The sequence below is a fragment of the Charadrius vociferus genome, unplaced genomic scaffold (genome assembly GCF_000708025.1).
Source record: "Charadrius vociferus isolate BGI_N301 unplaced genomic scaffold, ASM70802v2 scaffold142, whole genome shotgun sequence".
Lineage (NCBI taxonomy): Eukaryota > Metazoa > Chordata > Aves > Charadriiformes > Charadriidae > Charadrius > Charadrius vociferus.
Window position 1 is genome coordinate 132909 of NW_009647025.1, and position 19714 is coordinate 152622.

At 39.9% G+C, this 19714-nt stretch overlaps 1 protein-coding gene across 1 annotated transcript in view; it reads left to right on the forward strand.

Moving 5' to 3' along the window:
• Nucleotides 1-19714, forward strand: part of AGPAT4 (1-acylglycerol-3-phosphate O-acyltransferase 4) — a 68193-nt gene that overhangs the window by 33828 nt on the left and 14651 nt on the right. Inside the window, exons 3-5 of the mRNA XM_009895531.1 lie at nucleotides 7812-7973; nucleotides 10186-10339; nucleotides 17462-17568. Of these exons, the coding sequence (XP_009893833.1) occupies nucleotides 7812-7973; nucleotides 10186-10339; nucleotides 17462-17568 (423 nt within the window). The remainder of the gene's footprint in view (nucleotides 1-7811; nucleotides 7974-10185; nucleotides 10340-17461; nucleotides 17569-19714) is intronic.

Consider the following 19714-nt stretch of genomic DNA (forward strand, 5'->3'; position numbering starts at 1 on the left):
GTTCTCCCTTCTATGTGCTCATTATACAGTGGTGCTTTATTATAGCCTGTATAATTTTGTAAGCCTAATGGCTACAGTTCTGTAAATAAAGCTGTGTTTTAGAGGGTCACGTGCTGCTTCAGAAAGCACCATTGTAGAAAATTAAAGGATTATTTTTGTACAAACTAATACGGGTCTACAAGGTCAAAAATCTCATTTGACATTGGTGCTGTGTGGCTGGATTGAATCTCATTAACTTTAATAATTTTTTTATAGCTTCTGAAAGTAATCAGGCTTATGTTCTAGTTTTTTTTATATTGCATGTTGCAGATATTGCATGTCTTTCTACACATAGAAAAACCACTACGTAGAAGCATAACTGTTGAACAATTACTGTTCTGCACTAACTGAAAATAATTTTCCCTTTTTATTTTTTTTAGATGCTTACAGTTATTACTCAGTTTGGGTTTTTTATAATCTTAGGATTCTTTTAGGAACTGATATATGGTTGGGTTCTTTTAAATTATTTTTTTAAACTATTTCAGTCTTGAGTAATTTACTGTGATTTTACGCCCCAGAAACTGTTTCAGGAAGGAATAGTTCCCATGTGCTCTCATTTGCATATATATCTTTACACAGCAAAGCAGTGTATTTCCCTATTGGAGCAACTGGTCAAGGTTCATCTTAAGCCAGGTTAAAAAAAAAAAAAGAAAAAGGCACACACAATCAGTTTCCTGATTGGGTTGCCTGTATCGGCAATCAGTACATGGCTTGGGGCGGCACGGGAGTGGATGAATGTGTAGGGATTGGGGGTGCAGCTTGGTTTGTGCTGCCTTACACAAGTTTGCAGAGGGCGAAGCTTCAGGGCTTGGTGTGGCGGCACAATTAGGAATGTAAGAATCATTAACGTTTGGGAGAAGGAATTACAAGAAAAAGGCAAGTGTCCAGAGAGATTTCTAAGTGCTGTCCCAGCCTCCAGCATTTTGTAGCTCAGGGACTCTGTGAGCCAGCAGGGTTTTATATTTAATGCTGTTTAATTTTATACTCCATGAAGTTTCTATGCTAAGTTTGGGTAACTACTAGCATCTTACTAAGCTGATCTTGTGTCTGCTGCTGCTGAAAAGGAAATCTTGCACATGCCATCCTATCTCCTGCATCTGTTCTGGTGTTTGTCTGCCCTGTTTTGGCATGTTTCAGATACCCCCTCTCTCTCTCCTGCCTTAACTAGTCCAATGAAGAAAAGAGATGGCTGGGGAGGGGGAAAAGGGAGAAGGTGAAGACAACTTAGGGCCGAAGGAGTTGGGACTGATCGTGCTTGGCTATAGCAGGCAGACAGAATGGCTTTGTTGTGACATGCAGCTGTACCCTGTGGTGCTGGCAGACAGCAGCAGTGCTCATAACAGTGTCACAAGCGTGTGTCCAAACTCTCAGTATTTTACAGCGTGAACTTTTATTATATGAAGCCATTAAATGCTGTAATTTTTTGCATGGTTTTGCTCATTTAAAAGCAAAATTAAACTTCCTTAAACCTGTCTTGCCCCTTCTGGCCCCAAAGAAGAAAAGTCTTTCCCTTTTCCTCTTCATTTTTAATCATGATATGAAAACTGCCCCTCCTGGTCTTAGCTGTAGCATTCAATCTGTGCATTGTTCTGCTCCTTCTTTTGTCTCTCTTGTCCTGTACTGGCTTTCTCCTTATAGCCAAATTGCCATAGTCCCAACAGCTCCATCAATGTGGTTTTCTTTTTATCAACGTGAGTTTATTTTTGTTTGCTGCTTGCAGGGGGTGGAGTGGGAGTGGCATAGTCTCTTGCATGTTGTTTTTAGGTTTGTGAACCTCAGTGCTCTTCTAATGACTCAGTTCTTATACTTGGATGGCATGAGGTTCTCTGCTTTCGTGAAGGTTTTTAAATGGCTGTGAAAGAAAATCTAGCAAAAAAAAACCCAAAGAAGGTGCTAAGAATTTGAGAAGTGTGTGTGGAGGGGCAAAAAAAAAAAGACAATTCTAACATTTATTTGATTCTTTTTTTCCTTTAATATAGTACTTTTGGAGCACCCATTGAAAATGTTAGGAGACACTGGGTGGGCAGTGCTGAGTGAGAGCCAGAGATCTATTCATTTATAGCAGAAAAGGAGAAAACCACATGAAGAAGTAATTCTATGCTCGCTTTTACTTTTGCAAGTTACTGTAGCCAGTGAGATTGTCCTGCTAGCTACAGTTGGACTCTATGCAGCTGAAGTTACTGATGTGTAATTGTTCGCAGCACCAAACCATATAAGATTTTTAGTTGTTGTTGAAAATTAGCAGAAGGAAGCAAACTTCACAAAAAAATAGAATTTGACAGGGATTTCAGGCAGGCTTGTGTTCAGGCCAAACTGTTAATCACTTACACCTGTATTCCAGTTGTGGGGGTTTTGTGAAGGGATCTTCCTGTTTTGTTTTCAGTCCTTGACACCCATCAGCCACACATACCCACCTCCTTGTGCTGCCAGACCTCAGTGATGTGTGCAGGAGGGAGGGAATATAGGGGTGCTTGATGCCAAGTCAGCATGATGCTCCTATGGGCAGCATGGATGTCCACGGGGACAGCCGAGTCCTGACTACTCCTGACACAGAGGTGGCTGCAACATGCTGCATGGGAAGAAGGAGCTGTGCTGCCAACTTGGCTTTCTGTAGAGTCGGAAACAGCATGCCTCAACAGGGCGAAGCTTTGTCCCCAACAGTGTTTCCTAATAGAAGACAGGGCTGTTGTTATGAACCTGACCAGGGTGGTTGTGTTGTGGATGCTCTGATTTTCCACCCCATATTAGTACAATATCTGGGGGAGATGCTGGCTCCGGTGTCTCTGTGTTGCTCTGTTGTGTAAATAGAGACAGGGTCTTGGTGACAGGTTCCTGCGCTCTGCTGTGTCCTTCCCTTTTCCTGCCTGTGACATTCCAGTCCTAGGACTTACCTTCTTCTTAGTGTGGACAGCCTAGCTACTGTATCAGCATTTAAACACATTAGTAGCATTTAGTTTCTCCAAGGTGTGTGCTAAGCATCCCTTTGAAAACAGACCCACTGGACACCAGAACTTGAAATCAGGACATAGGCATGTTCTGAGGAGGAAAGTGTTATTCAGGACTTGCATCAAAAGCACATTAGTGTGCTCTCTGCCAAGATTCACTGTGCCCTTCTGCTTTGTTGCTTGATCTGACCAAGCAGTGACAAAATAGCTTTTTTAGTAATTTTAATAACGCTTTTTCTGAGATGAAGACCTTTATATTAGCAAAAATTGTCTGTGCTTTAAAGCTAAACCTGCTGGTTTATCTGTTCATCTTCTGGTGTCTGTAGTTTCAAGTTATTAATGCTGGTGGTCTTTCTGCCTCAGCAAAACATAAACATTATTCTGAGTGGCTCATTATATTGGCATCAAAATATGCATTTCCAAAAGAGGCTATAGTTGTTTATTCCTTGGCAGGGTAGGCAACACAGAAAACCATTATGAAAAATTGGTTGTTAACTATCTTGCTTTTAGTTTCTTATAAAAAATTGCTAAACACTTGTAATAATTTTTAACGCTAACTATCTGTTCCATATGCCAGGAAACCCAGATTTTATTTAAAAGTTGTTTATGTTGAAGCTTGCTGATGGAAAAACTGAGTGTGGCCTTAAGTATAGGTATGAGAAGAGACTTTTGCTGGGCTATTGTATGGGACTCATAGGTGTGTGAACACAGTAGTTCATTTGTACATTCTGATGTTTTAATAGAAGTTATGTAATTATTCATGTAGGCAGCCAAAACTACATCATTATTTGTACTTCACACAGCATCTTAGCATATGCTCTAAAATATTGCTGTGTTACCTTTCCAACATGGAAAAGTTTTATTCAATATGAAACAGTAGAAATTAGGAGGCTAACTAAATTTTTGAAACCATGGCTTTGAGGGACTAAAGATACATACCTTTCCGACTTGATGTCCCAGAGAGTATAATATGGAGGAGTGCTGTATTTCAAAAATAGAGCAAATGGAATCATCAAAAGTATGTCAATGCTGAGAACAGCCTGGAGAGTAAAAAATTTATAAGGCAAGTTGCTGCTGCTAATGGTTTGCATCTACAATGAATTTGTTTTGAAACTGTGGAACAAATTTTGTTAGACATTGTGAGAAACACTCACAGATAAAAATGTAGAGAGGACAAAGTCTTCGAAGCAAAGATAAAAGTTTATTCAGGATCAAAATAAACGAGTCAGCTGAGTCGTGTGCCTCTCAAAAAGAGCACACTTAGCTACAAAACTTCAGGTATTTATGTCCTGTCCCCTTTTCCCATTGGTTAGGTACTTTAGGGCGCACATTCTTTCACGACCCGTTAGCCTGTCACAAACTCGATTCACACTTTTCTCCTTTTAAGGAGGTGTTTTTCTAATTTACACAGCTCTGCTTGTGCTGTTGACACACAAAATGACTGCTCATAGCCCTGCTTGTGTTGTTGACATACAAAATGGCCAAAGGAAAACAATTCCATCTCTCACAGACATCCTCAGCTTACAGGTTGATTTCATGCTGTTTGTTGCATTCTGTGATCAAGAGATGTTGAACAACTGAGGCTGGACATATAAATAAAGATTTTCTTTCTGTGACAGCATAGCTGTGCAACTGCATCTAAAGTAAGCTTGTGAAAATATTTTTTTTGTGTGATATTAGTGCAGTCATTCACAAAAGGAGACCTTCACAGGTATTTCCATCTGAACAAACTTGGCCAAAAGAAATTAACCTGGATTAAAATGCTATTACTGTAGACAAGTTGTCCCCATTCAGCAGTAATTTCATTAAACATCTGTTGGAATTACACAGTTCTGAGCACTGAAAATGTTTGACTTCTTTCAAGAAGGCATCTTACATGGAACAAATCAGCACTTTTTAATGAAATTTATTCTGTTGAACAAGCTGAATTTGAAGCTTAGAGGTGACTGTCACATATTTACCAAGGCACTTTTGTAAAGGAAAAGTTAGTGACCAAAATCAAGTAGAGCTACGTTTTTCCCCTCAGGTATTTATACAGGAGCTGTGCATGGGTAGATGACTGAAACAGAATAGATTGTAGTTCTAGTTATTGTAAGAGAGATGATAGCTTCTGAGGGGAGCCCTAATGTATTCCTCCCCCACAGGAGCAGTCTTGCCGGTATAATGCACTGAAGAGTTTCCTTTCTCTAATTATTTCTATGTCATTAGCCTTCCTTCACCTCCTAGGATAGATGGGGTGCACAAACCAGCATAAGGTAATTTAGGTTTTTTTATGTGTATCTAAGGAGTCATATACTTGCGTGTCTAAAAGAGCGCTTTTAAATTTTAAAAATGCATCAGCACAGAAAATGAATAAGAACATGCCCTTGGGAAAAATTCAAACATCTATTCTGCTTTTGTGGTTATACCTGTGCTACGTGACACCTTAGCTCACAACAAAACTTCTTTGTTTCACCAGGAAAAAAAAAAAATGTTGGCAACTTCTCTCCTGCCCCTTGTTTATCTCACATGCTTTTTAAAATATACAAAACATTAGAAAGTAGCTATGGTGAAACAGTTACTTTAGCTTGCTTTTTGGACTAGGATTCCTGTGTTTTAAAGTCTAGGAGGGAGGACTATTGCATTGTTTTTTCTGACTCTGCTCTGGAGGCCTTGTACATCCTATGCAGAGCACACTTACTTTTTTTTATGGTAGGTCTTATGATACTGAACATTTGTTGCAAATAAACTTTAAGAGTATGGGTTTTTTTTTCTATTTTTGGGGGGGTAACACTGTTGCTGTTTGCCTCCTTGTGTAGTGACTTGTGCATGGCAGTAGGTGATGACTGCCCTGGTTGTGGCTGAGGCGGGCAGTAGTTCCTTAAGGTTTTAGCCCTCCCTGCTCAGCTAAAAACACTTTGCATCTGTTGGGGGTTTCTTGGGGCAAAGCCTTGGCTCAGCTGTCTTCCTCAGGCATGTATAGGGGAGAGGAATGGAAGAGCATATGAACTGGTCTGTGTGCTTTGAATGGAAGCTATACTGTACATGGCCTACCACAAAAAATGCTTTTTAGAGGCTTTCAAAGCTATATGCTAGAACTATTTACATTTATTTTTGGAAATAAGAAAATTACTTGTATTAAGAGTAACTGAGAAAAGAAAAACAGTAGTGTGGGGGAAAAAAAACAGAGAGCTAAGGAAAGTAGTGGGAGTAGAGCCTGTTTCTCTGTGGCCAGTTTGGGGAGCTGGAAGAGGAGGCTGGGCTTAGCATTGCTGCTGCCATGCAGTAGGGACTGATGTTCAAAATGGTTTGAAAGTGAAATGGCAAAAAGTGTGCCATATCCTACGGCTGCTCCTTGTGGGAGAGCTGGGTTTGGAGTTCTGATCTGGGCCCATCACTGAAATTCTTGAATGATCAAGAGGGAGTGCTTTATTACGATGTGTTAAATCATTGACAGAGATGATTCCTGCATTCTTAAAAATGGAATTGTCTCATGTTGTCTTCTGCTCTGCTTTTGTGTAACAGTTGCTAGTGAAGCTGCATGGTGTGCAGTTGCCTTCCAGTCTTATGAGGTTTTAGATAGCTTAATTATTTAAGCTATTTTCCTTCTCAAGGAAGGAGAGCAGATGAGCGAAATGAGATGAGATAAAGAATCAGGTCAAGTTTCTTCCCCTAGTAATCAAATGAACAACAGTGACCAAAAAAGTAAAACCAAATAATTTCTGTCGGTGGTAATTTCTACCAGTAAATAATTCCTACTAGTCAGATGCGAACCTATCTGCAGAGCACTTTGATGGGATAGCTTATAATGATGATATGGATAGAAACCGGACTGTAGTTGCTGTATTTGTCCTCTAAGAAAATGTCACTGTTTTTCAGGAAATGCTGGAGCAACAAATTCTAGATATACACACACACACACTGCCATTTTATTTATTAAATAACAAAGTGAAACGTTAGACAGCTCACCAAGGCAGGCTGGCTTGGAAGACAGGAAAAGAGCAAGTGGGATCAATTCTCCTGCCCAAAGGGGTGTCAGTCTGAGATGATCACCGATTTAAGTACTGGAGTAGGACTTGAGATTGGAAACTTGTTGAATGCTTAATAAACCATAGACTTCTTGTGGAGGGTCTGGACAAATCACTTCAGTGTCTGTCACACCTGTGAGATGGGAACAGTGGTTTGTTTGGTTGTTTTTTTCTTTACTCCAGAACCATGCTTTGAAGAGAATTTCACTAGTGTAAGTGTTTCTGCCCTTCCATAAACAAACCTAAACACAAATGAAGTATTTTTATTGCTGTTGTTTCTAGTGTCATATAAGGTTTCTTCCATTGGTAAATCACATGTATGCATCAATATATTATTGTGCAGCAATGGCTCTGTGACTCTGCTTCTCATTCAGAATAGGGTTGAGTTTTTTTGTCATGGTGAAGTGTCCCAGCTTTGGGGAGAAGTATAGCTGCAAGATATCTTAAAGGAATTGCCACTGCCACTGCCCAGGGTCTGCTTGAATTAATAATTTCATTTCATATGGTTTGGGTTTTTTGCATGGGTTCCTCAGTGTTTGAAGGATTTTGGCTTATGTTTTGGGTTCCAGGGTTTGGGTAGGATAGACATACATCCACATATACATATTGAATTCTGGAGGTCGTCTTTCATGCAGATGTCTGAGACTAGATTTGACTATTCTGTTATATGAGGAAAACTTTTGCTTTTACATTTACACTGGTGTTAAAACTGGGACTGGCCAGTATGAATAAATATATTAGTGTATAACTGTGCATGTGTCATACCCACAGAGAACTCTTAAGTGGAGTAACTTTGTTTTACTTGCATTGACTCTTGCAGAGTTCCAAAGTGCTTGCAAAGAAGGAGCTCTCTTACATGCCTATCATTGGCTGGATGTGGTATTTCCTAGAGATAGTCTTCTGCAAGCGTAAGTGGGAGGAAGATCGTAAAACAGTCATGCAGAAGTTGCTGAATCTCCGGGACTACCCTGAAAACTTTTGGGTAAGTGATGACTCAGGAGTGGATTCTGAGGTGCTGTAGTGCTTGGGGGAGGGATGAAGGGCATAGACGGTATGTGGTAGTTGCCGGGTTGCTCCTGAGAACTTTGATTCATTATCTTCCTGGCAGTATCAGGAGAGTATTTTCTAAGAATGGAAATCTGTCTTGAATTTCCCATGTAATACTCTGTCTTGTCTGGTTTTCTTCCTCTGTAGTGTAGAGCCCTACAGATGTTATTGCAAAAAAACCTCCACTGTGATCCATTCAGTAAACTTTGTGGTCCTCTAAATATAGGCGCTGGAGAAGGGTAGATGCAGGGATTCATGGCAGTGTAACAGATACATGTGACAACGTTGTATTGAAACACATTAGCTGTATTCTTTACGTAAGCTCCCCTCTCATTCATTACTGAGTTCATACTAGTATTTTCTCCTTCTGTTCCCCTGTGATTCTGCCATTCCTGTGAAGGTGCTAGGACAGGCATGGCCCAGTAGAAGTAAGTGGAAGCCACATATAAGTACCTGGACAGCGAAGTGACCCCTGGGGCCATTGGCTGTGTTACAGAGAGAGGATTTGTGTTGCCTTTCAGTAACAGGAAAGTGTTACTTTTTGTATCGCCATCATTTTTTTAGTATTGAGCCTGCCTGGCACTTCCTAGTCTGTGAATGAAAAGCCTTTGAATTTTTTTTTCTCCTCAGTAATCAGAAAAATCCTAGTTCTCATGAGCTGGTGATGGCGAGAGAGGGATTCAGTTAAGCAGCCTCACAAGGGCCTACAGAAACTATTGCTTAAGAAGCAGTTTCCTAGTGAAGGTGTATATGCTGTATCTCTCATTCTCTGAAACATATTTTTTTTAATTGTCATTGATTTAAATGAGGGCTAAGCAATCGAAACTAAGCTCTGTGCTTGGACAATGATTAAATGCCTTCCAGGCAGGAGGCTGTCTAGCAAAGGGACAGTTCTTCGTTTCTAGTTCTGATCTCTCTCACAGGGATTTGCCTGTGCTTCATGACTCTTAAAAGGTGTTGAATGCCTTTCTGTGCACCTAGGCAGTTCAGCTCTAATTGGTGAGCACAAACCGCCACTGTCATTTATATACTGCTGTAGAGAGATTACTAAGAAGAAGCTATAGCTGTATTGAGAGATACAGTTGTTGGTGTACACCTGGGGTTATTGCAGTGTGGAGTTTTGATTTGCCCTTTTGTGGGGACATAATGTCAAAAGGCACAGCAGTAGCACCTTGGAAGGTAGAAAGACAGAGCATTCTAAGTGGGCTAGAAGGATTTTCTCATTAGTTTCTGTATGTTTCATCTAGCTGTTTAGCATTATGCATATGATACATGAGTAAAAGTGCTTTTAGATGAGCTGGAACTGAAGCTGTCTGCTTGGCTACTTTTCTTCAGTCTTACTGTCTTTGTTGGCTAAATCTTTGCTGTGGGTTATGGGGACTTAGCTTGTGCGATTTGGCAATACTCTCTGATGTGTTAGTTTGCATTCAGACTTGGCAGAAAGCAGATGAGCAACTTGGGAATCTCCAAAGATCTGTCTGCTCTCCCCTGTCTGCCAGTGGCAAAATTGTAATCGTTCATGTCTGAGCACTTCCACTGTGTAGTTCATAAGGGCGTGAGGCTTTCAGTTTTGCATTTACTGCTCTACGTCTGTTACCAGCGCAGTCATTGGCATCAAAGTTACTGTCTGCAGTTATCAGTGGTCCTTACACCACAGTGAAAGCAAGTGGGTCGGAGTGAGGGGAAGCAATCTGGGCACTGAAGCATTTCTTAGAAATGTGTTTGGTTTAGACACTTACCAAGCTTTAGAAACCAAGACACTCAAGCACCTCACCATCAGTGAGAGATTTGCAACACGAGGTATGTTTTGATTGTTTTCTAACATCTCAGTAGAGATGGAGTGACTCATTTAGAGAAAGCAAGTCCTTCAGACACCAAGTAGCAGAGCAGATGTTAAAGCCCAAAGGCTAGAGTTCAAACCAGAGGACGGCAAGTTGGATGGCTGGGGGCAATTGAGATAGTTTTGGTTTGGTTTGTTTTTTTTTAAACTCCAGGGCAATTAAGTTACCTAAACGTGCATGTGGCTACACCTGTCCCTGCTAGCAGTGTTCATTTGGGCTGTGTTGTTGGGAATTAGAGGTGCCTCTGGTCAGACAGATGTAGAAGACCTGAGCGGCTTTCTAACTGTAGTTCTTTCTTGGTTTTAGTTCCTGATTCATTGCGAAGGCACAAGGTTCACAGAACAGAAGCACCAGATTAGCATGCAGGTGGCTGAAGCCAAAGGCCTGCCCAAGCTCAAGTATCACCTACTGCCACGAACGAAAGGATTTGCTGTCACTGTGCAGTGTTTGAGAAATGTAGGTAAGGAAAGTCACAAGGAACAATTCCAAATGGTTATTTCATGTAACTGCTGTCACTTTGCCATGCTCTTCTTTCCCCTGTAGCATGTGTCCTAGCAGAAAAGCCCTGGGATCCTTTCTGACCTTTCTTCCACTAGCCTGTGAAAATTAAAGATCAGGTTTTACTAACAAAATGTTGGGGGAACTTTGTCTTTTTTTATTATTATTTTTTTGCTTTGTTTTCTGTTACTGAGTCTGTCTCGGGGAATATCAAGTTGTGTGTTTCATACCTATTGCCAAAGGATAATATTTCTTAGTATTTACTATGCAATCCTATTCCAAATGAAGCAAATACATCACTAGAGAATCTGAGGCAGTGTGTCTTAAATATTTTATTGTGATAAATATCTGCCTCAAATAACACCATTTTCAATAAAAAAAAATTCTGCTTTAAACTTCTGTGTAGATGTGCTCTTTAGAGTTTCATACTAACCTTTGTGGAGCTGAGGAATGGGAGCATACCTCGACTGAAGATACATGTAGGAGAAATTTATAAATAAATTATCTCTACATTACAGAGAATGAGTAAGTTTTTCTTTGTTAATGTTGTTCTGAACTCCCCACCCCCAAGTTATTTCTGGTTACTTGAATTTGCCAACTTGTGCCATCAGTAAGAATATGGCACATATGCCTTTGAAGTGATTTTTTTTTGACTGATACAATCCATCAAAGTCTTCTGCTGTGTACTTCGTGGGCAAAGGAAAGACAGTGCTAAGTAGCCATAGTGCTTCAGTAACTTTGGGGTTTGGTAGATTTGTGTGCTGTTAGAAGGCTGATATATAAGAAAGACAAAGTGGTTAGTAGTTTAGAAGAAAATGTTCTTGCTTGACTGAAATGAATGTCAAAGCTTCTTTTGTCTTTGAAGACATGTTTTTATGTGGCATATCTGGGATAGCTGCTGTAAAAAAGCTTTGCAGTCAGCTGTCTTGCTATCTGTCATGTTTCTTCTACATATCCTCTTACAAGTCACGTAGATGATATCGCTGTTGTAGCTTGTCAGGCATCCACGACTTCCCACTCCCAAAATGGATAGCATAGCTTGGATCTTTTCTAATATGTGAAGAGGTAAGTTATGGGCAGCATCCAGCAACTCCCTTAAGGGCACAGTTTAACCTTTGAATACGGGTGACTGTTTTGCTGAGCGCGGGGGAGATAGACTTGAGGCATTGAAGAAGAGCTGAGTCAAACCTCTATGACTTCCAATGCCCTGAGCTGGGAATCAGGGTTGGGTTATTTCGGTGGGGATTTTGTTCTTTTTCACTACTCTGGGTAAAGCAAGCAAAACATGGTATGGTTGTGGACAAGTAGCTGATTTGTGGGGAAAGTGTTTCAAAAGGAAACAATTTTAGGGAACCCAAGTGACATTTGTAAAAAGTTTTGGGCATTCACATGATACACTACACTAACATTTCTTAGGATCCTAAATATTTGAAATACTTTCAGAAAAAGAAGACTGAGATTGCTAGATTACTTGTATGCTTAGGAAAATTATGTTACTACCTCAACCCAGAAGCTGTGACTTGCTAGATCAAACAGGCTAAGGCTAATAAGAAGGTGATATTTCCCTGTCAGGGTTCAAGGAGAAGTAGAGACAGTCATAACTTCTCATAGGTAGTGTTTGTTCAAACTGTGTAGCTTAAAAACCCAATGAACAAACCTGTGTGGGAAGCAGCTGATGACCCCAGATCAGTGTTGCAAATTCTTCTGGGTATGTTGCTTTACTTCCTTGTTGCTTTTTGCAATGAGAGGGAGTTAATAAGAGTTACTGTCTGGGTTACTGTATGTTTCTCTCCTGTAGAGACAAAGGGTGAAAAGCATTTGAAAGGCTTTTGTAAACAATATCTTATTTTTAGAACTCCTTGTAACATCAATATGTATGGGTAACACGGAAGTCCATAAATGTTTTTTTAATAGAGAATGTGGTGGAAGTCTTTTTTGTCAGTCCATAATCAAGACATGGAAGTTCTGTCTAGAAATTATTCCTTTCTTGCATGATTACTGATAGGATTTGACCACTTGTCTCTGTTAACCTTCACCGACATTTGGTACCCACATTATAAGCAGTAACATGTTGTTCTAGGTGTCAATATATGCAGAGGCTGTATGCCGTAGTAATTTGGGCATCTTTTCTTTTGAATATTTACATTGGTAAATAGTACTATTTGACTTATTCACTGTAGATCCCTTAAGTCTTACTGTTATGCTCTGCCTTATAACATGGCCCAGCAAACGACTGTATCCTTCTATTACAGCTGAATTGCTGCTCTGTGTGCAGAATCAGCAATGGCAACATGCAGATGTTCATAACTTCAGTTCGTCTTAGTGACATCTTTAATGATCTACAAGAATGACTCTTGCAGGCTGACCTGTCTCTCTTGAGGTACAGTTCACATCCATTTCAGTGGCCAAGTCTGCAGCGGGGTATCCCTGCACGTCTCTGAAAGTGAGAGACTGGTGCTGAGCTGCCTGAGCGCATTTTGGGGCCTGCCACTTAGGCTAATGCACTTTCTGCTCTTCTACAAGGCGTGTTGAGCCTGGCTGGCGTGCCTTGCTAAGGGAGGCAGCAGCAGCACAACATAGCAGTGAAGGAGAGCCAAATATTTGGATCCAGTTCCAAGCTGAGTGTGACAGAGGTCAGCCTTTCCTTTTCCTGTATTCTTCGTTCCTTCTTTCTGACAAGGGTGGGATTCAACCTGTCTGAGGCTGTAGTACTATAGGATGGATAGATGCTGGTTGATGTGGCTGTAGAGGTAATTCACCCACAATAGCAGTGATCACAGTTGGTGCTTTTTGAAACTTTGTATTAACTCTTAATCCTACCTGGTGCAGTCGTTCCATGTCTGTTGGAAGCAGGCATTGGTGACATCAATCTGGCAAGTCCATCAGTTTTGAAAAACTTAGCTTCAGAAGGAGTTTTAACGTGCATGGGAAACTACCTCCATACCAGTGGGTGCCATGTATCTGCATAAGCAGATATATTTGGGTAGAAATATCTTTCACACAAAATAAGGAGTAAAGAACCTTCCCTCCTAACTAAATTCCTTCTGAAGTGATAATGAAATTCTTTTCTCCTCAGCAACTTACTTTCACAAATTCAGATCTCTTCACGCAGTTTGATTCTTAAAGGACTGCTTTTAATATGTTTTGAACTTGTTCTGATATTTTTATTAGTGGCCATCTCTACCAATTTGGTAGTACAAACACAGTCCCCTGGAACTTCATTTCCAGAAGCTGTTTGCTGTCTTAATAAATTGCTGTTAGGTTGTAGTGTTGGCTACCTGTACTGTTATAGAATCATAGAATGATTTAGGTTGGAAGGGACCTTGAAGATCATCTAGTTCCAACCCCCCTGCCGTAGGCAGGAACACCTCCCACTAGACCAGGTTGCCCAAGGCTGCATCCAGCCTGGCCTTGAACACCTCTAGGGATGGAGCTTCCACAACTCTGGGCAACCTGTTCCAGTGCCTCACCACCCTCACAGTGAAAAATTTCTTCCTAATATCTAATCTAAATCTACCGTCTTCCAGTTTAAAACCATTCCCCCTCATCCTATCACTACATGCCCTTGTAAAAAGTCTTTCCCCAGCTTTCCTGTAGGCCCCCTGTAGGTACTGGAAGGCCGCTGTAAGGTCTCACTAGAGCCTTCTCTTCTCCAGGATGAACAACCCCAGCTCTCACAGCCTGTTCATGGAAGCAAATGAAATACAGATCTGTTTCTAAAACACTCATCCATTACTTAGAGTAAAAAAAAAAGTCATAAATATTGCAAAAGTTATATTTAACTGTTACTTTTATTGCCTGGCTGTATATCAGGCAGTTCCTTTCAGCTGTTTTTATTTAGTTAAGACTTGTATTTAAAAATGTGCCTCATGATGGATTGTAGGTAACTCCAAGTTATCAACCTTTTCCTCCAATTGTGCATGCTGGGAACTACTGTCCTAGAGGGAACACATAAGAATAAATTCCAGGGTGATGTTCTCATGGAGTTCAATATGACAGTATTTGGGGGTGTTGCAATGACTTTTTTTCCCATGAGCTGCACTTTAGTCCTGGGGTTTTTTCAATTTTTGGTGAGGCTCCTAGCCATCCTCCTGAGCAAGCTATGAAGTTTGAGAGGATGAGTGATTTTTAACCAAGATGACCAATGTGATGTTAAATCAAATGGTTGTGTCAAGGTGGCTGTCATACCAGCAGTACAGTCAATTGCACTGTCTCTTCCCCTCCCTTTCCTAGGCTTCACTTCAGATCATTTGTGTGCTAGTATGAAGCTCTGGGTAGGCATACTCATTGCCTGTAGGTTGATTTGTGGGATGATCATTCTGGCATAATCTGCCATGTCCACAAAATAACGCATGAAATTCAAGAGGACAGTTGAAGTAAGAAAAATCCTCTCTAGGTATGTAATCCAAAGATTTCTTAAGTCAAAATTAAGAAATTAAATCTTAAATTATTAAGTACACAGCGCTCTGTCAGAATGCTGTACAAGGAACCAAAAGTTAAAGATATACAAAAAAACCTGGGCAGAGATTAGAAAACAAAACAAAACAATCCCTAGCCGTTTTTGTCAGAAAATAGCAATTGAGCTGAAAAAATTTTGTTTTCAGTTATGATCTCTTCTAAGCCTTTGAAAAGGCTTCCAAATATTGAATTTTCTGTTGTTTAATGAAAAAGATGTTTTAAGATAACTTCTTTGAGAAAATATTTTATTTCCCAATTGAAGCAAAACTTCTCAAATGCTGTCTAATTTAGTCTGACAGGGAGACAGTTGCAATGTTTTCAAGAAAGTGTGGAGTTATTTTTTTACTTGGTTTAGAACATGAAATTTCTGGACTCTTCAGCATTTGGATGATAAAGTCATGAGATGTCCAGTTCTAATTATGTAATTATGAAATATACATTTAATGAAAAACAATTTCAGTGTGTCACACAGCATGCTAGTACTGCTTTGGCTGTGGAAGCTTTCTGGCAAATTTTAATTCTGTGCAGTCTTTTTCTTTGACGCTTCTGCTGTTGTTCTTTTCCTGCACTGTCAAATAGAAGAGCTTAAGTCTTTAGTTATTTCATATCTGGATGTAACAGAGGTCTGTTTACTCCTGCATATGCTCTCATTGTCTTGGATTTGGCACTGCTTTGCAGCAAAAGATTTCAGTGTGATATTAAAAAGCACTGGACTGAATATCAAACTACAGACCAGTTGAAACTGAAATGGGATATTTTTTCCCTGGAGTGAAGAACAACTCTGTGTATGGCTATCATCACATAAAGATGTTCCTGACCAACTCTGCAGAAGTTTTTTCAGAACAGGAGAAACATCTTCCAATGTGTGTGAACAAGGACTCAATTCACATCAAAACTCAAGTATAGTCTTCTTGCAAAAGACGAAAGAACAAGTGCTGCATTGCATCATACTTTCCTTTATTGCATCCCTGTTGTCGTTAGACTAATCTAATGCTATTAAAGAATAAACTAAGAAGCTTACCCTGTATAAAACAAATTGAGCTCTTGTCTTCCTTCAATTACATTGGATTAGTAAATTAGAGTAGATTAGTAAAATCCTTCTACACTAAGAAGCTTAAAAATGGAGGTAGATAATGTATTCAAAAAAAGTTAGTTCCTACTTATAGTGTAGAGGGAGAGTAGTGTGCTTGAAGTAGATTTTGGCTTATGTGTTGTAGTTTTGAGTTTGGGCTAAAACCCCAACTGCAGTAGGAATAGAATTGTTAATGAGGGATACGGTCTGTATGCAGTGACAGGGTTTTGGCCTCTGTTTTCAGGATTTCCTTGCAACGCTGAAACCAGGCTGTTCCGAGTTATGAATTCTGCTTTGCAATAACAAATGTTGTGGTGAGTTTCTGGGGGCTGAATGTTGTGACCAAGCCATATTTATCTGTCGTAGCTAGATAGGCTTCAAAAGTAAAAGCAAATCTGTTCTGTGTAATAAAAGGGCTTCTTAGGTGGGTTGAGAGCTTGCACAATAAAGGTTCATCACAGTGTTCATTATTGAAGAACTCCAGAGCAGAAAACCTAAAGTACGGCAAGCTACACATGAAGTGTGTTTTAGTCACTTTTGTGAAAAAAAAAAATATGTTGCTAGCATTGATCTTAGAATTTGTACCACAGTGCACAATTGGTTTCAGTGACAGGAAAATTAATTGCTCTCTGGTAATTTTGTGACATCAGGAAAATAGTGTCTCTAAGGATGTGTTCAAATAAATTCTTTTGAAACATTTTATGTCGTTTAAAACAGTGGACGCTTTTTCTGTAGAAACTGCTTGTTAATGCTGTCTTAGTTTAACTACAAATGACCTTCACAAATACTTTTACTGTTACTGTGCAGTCCTGAACTGCAGACACAGTGTTTTCTCGAGGCTGAAAGTTTGGTTGCAGTTCTGTTCTGTGGAACTTGGATGTTATATTCCTCACAGCTGCATGTCTTCGTAGCAGCAGTCTGGCTCACGCAGGGTGTGGTCTCTTTTTCTGTCTCTGCCTTTGCCCTATAGCAAGTGCTTTAGTTATCAAATAATGGACATGACAGGGAGGTTTTTTTGAACCCCAGCGATTCATAGTTGCATTAAGCCTTCTTGCTATACGATGTGTCTCACACACACTTTATCCATTCTTAGTCAAATGGTGTGTATTGTTCATTGTTAATAAAGTGTGTTGGTGCCTGGTTATTTACCCAGAACAGGGCAGGGATGTGTGTGTGTGTGTGTGTGATATGCAGTGAGTTGAGAAAACTAATAGTTTTTCAGCCATTTGACTCCTAGGATGTCCTAGGTATATTACAAAGTTAGTGTACCTAAGACTGCGTTTCCTGTGCCAAACATTCTGCACCTGATGGGGAAGGAGAGAAGGGTAGAGAGCAAACCCTTCTGTTCTACTGGTGCAGTTCCTGAAAGGGTCACTGGTTATTTGGCTTCTTAAAACCTGCATGTTGAATATTCTATTGCCATCTTTACCTTGGTGACAGTTCAAACTACAGTGCTATTGCTGATGACTTCATATTTAAATATTCTTCTTGTTTGAGAGAATGGTTTCCATTCTATCACTACAGTAATAACATAACCTGTTTCTCTTCTTCTAGTTTCTGCAGTCTATGATTCTACCCTCAATTTTAGAAATAATGAGAATCCAACATTGCTGGGAGTTCTAAATGGAAAAAAATATCATGCAGATTTATATGTAAGGCAAGTAATCCATGTTTAATTCCTTTTTGGCATACAGAAATGTGTACTTGCAGTCATAATTGCACAAGTAAGGAAATATTTTCAAGTAGGTAATGGATAGCAAATTTCTACCAACCTGGCTTCACAGAACTGCAGATAAAAACTCATATGGGATTGGAAAGGTTTCTTGTAAAGTTCTGTGCCTATAAATATGTGGGGACCCTATAAAGGTCTACAGGAATTTTTTGGTTTTGCTTTTTTATTCATTTGTGTGTCTTTTTGTCAGTTCAGCAGCAACAGTAGGGCCTCTTTTCACTCACTTGGCCAGAATATCAAACAACTACTAAGTGTTCAGGTGGAGTGGCTTTACACCTGTGTCTGGCACAGTAGTTCCCACTCAGGTGGAGGCCAGGCTCAGGACTGTTCCCATCTCTCTTTGGTGTAGTTGTTGATGTATTTGACTCCTGCTCCCTCCCTACCAAGAAGGGGGATTATTTAATGAAAAAAAACCAACCAACCAACTATTACCTGGATTCTGTATCATTAATGTGTCTGTAAGTGATGAATGCCCCAATTGTTTCTCTTCATCTTAATGAGAATGGGACAATTCCAAGGCACTTATTCCCAGGCTGGGTTCTACCAGCAGCATCCATGGTGCAGGCACAAAGAGTATGTGATGGTTTAGGGTTGGAGCACAGGAGCCTAGAAGGGATCCCACAAGTGATCGGGAGTTCATCATAACCCCTTTATAGCCATAATTAGCTGGTCCAGTTGGTTTATCTTGGGTACCAACATGAAATGGAGTAGGGTGGCCTTTTCTTCCTACCTCCCCTTTTCTGCCTGTTTGAAAAAATATTTTCTTCTGAACTGTTTTTGCCCAAAGGTAAAAAGAAACTTTCTCTTGATTCCTCATGGGTGCAACATGCGTTTGCATTCCCACTTGGCTCTCACGGGTAGCCCAGCGTAGTGGCCTTAGTTTGGTCTACATGGCCTGGCTGGCTAGTGTTCATGGAGGAACAGCTGGCCCTACCTTTGTGGGCCATTCCTCCAACAGTGTAGAGGTGTTCATCTTGCTGTGTCTCTCTTTACACCCTTCCAGCCTGCTGCAAGTTAATCTGCAGCAGAAAATCGCTTTTCACAACTCAGGCTAACTATTTGCACTCTGTCCTTTTGAGCTTCCTGAAAAGCTCTTAAAGGTAGGATAAACGTCATGGCAAAATTTGTTTTGGCAATTAATTGGGGACCATCACAGATATTCTTCAAAATCTTCCATATTTGCTTATTGAAGTGCTGTAGGTGTTGCATTCAGTAGAAGTTTGTAAAATTTGTATGGCCTTGTTTGTCTCTGCCTAAATTGTGTTGACTTCTGATGTTTGTCATCTTACGACTTTCTTAAATAAAGGAACAAAACAGTAGCGCCTCACCTCTTAATTTATTAACTGCAGAGGAGTGTCCTGACTGTGAAAAGTGCTCTCTTCTGTGGTGAATGAAGTTAATTTGATGTTGCTCCTAGGGGGTATTAATTAAAATATAGGCTATACTGAAAAATGTAAAATTATTAAATATTGCTATTAGCATATCTAAATGAAGATAATGAGGGAATTTTTTTGTCTGTCATAGGTTTATTGATGAAAATGTGATGTAAACTTTGTTTTGTCAAGAGAGGGTTTTTCAGTGATAGGAGCCAATTTGTTGGAAATCATCCAACCAAGCTGCATGTAACAAAAATTGTAGGAATTGGAAATGGTACCTGAGGAATACTAGAGCGCTTTACCGTAGGTATAAGGAGAATAGTTTGTTTTTTCTCTAATGTCTAGCTGATTAAATACACCCTTGAATTCCATAGGTGGGGTAAGAAATTAATTCATTCAAGACCTTTGTTTGGAAACAGAAAATTGCAAACCTTTATCTAGAAAATGCCTCCAGTGAGTTCAAACAAATGCATTTCAGAAATCTAAGTTTCTGCTACATCTAAAAACTGAAAGTGGCTCTAAAACAAACTATAGTTTGCTGATTTGGGAGCTGTTTCCACATATTAAAAAAAGATGGAAAATGTAGTGAGTCTCCGGTCAGATGGATAATCTGTCTGTATAATGCAAGTGCTGTTCACGGGAGCCAAAGTATTTAATATTCTACAATTTCTCTTGTTTGCCATTGGCAGGGGGATTGCA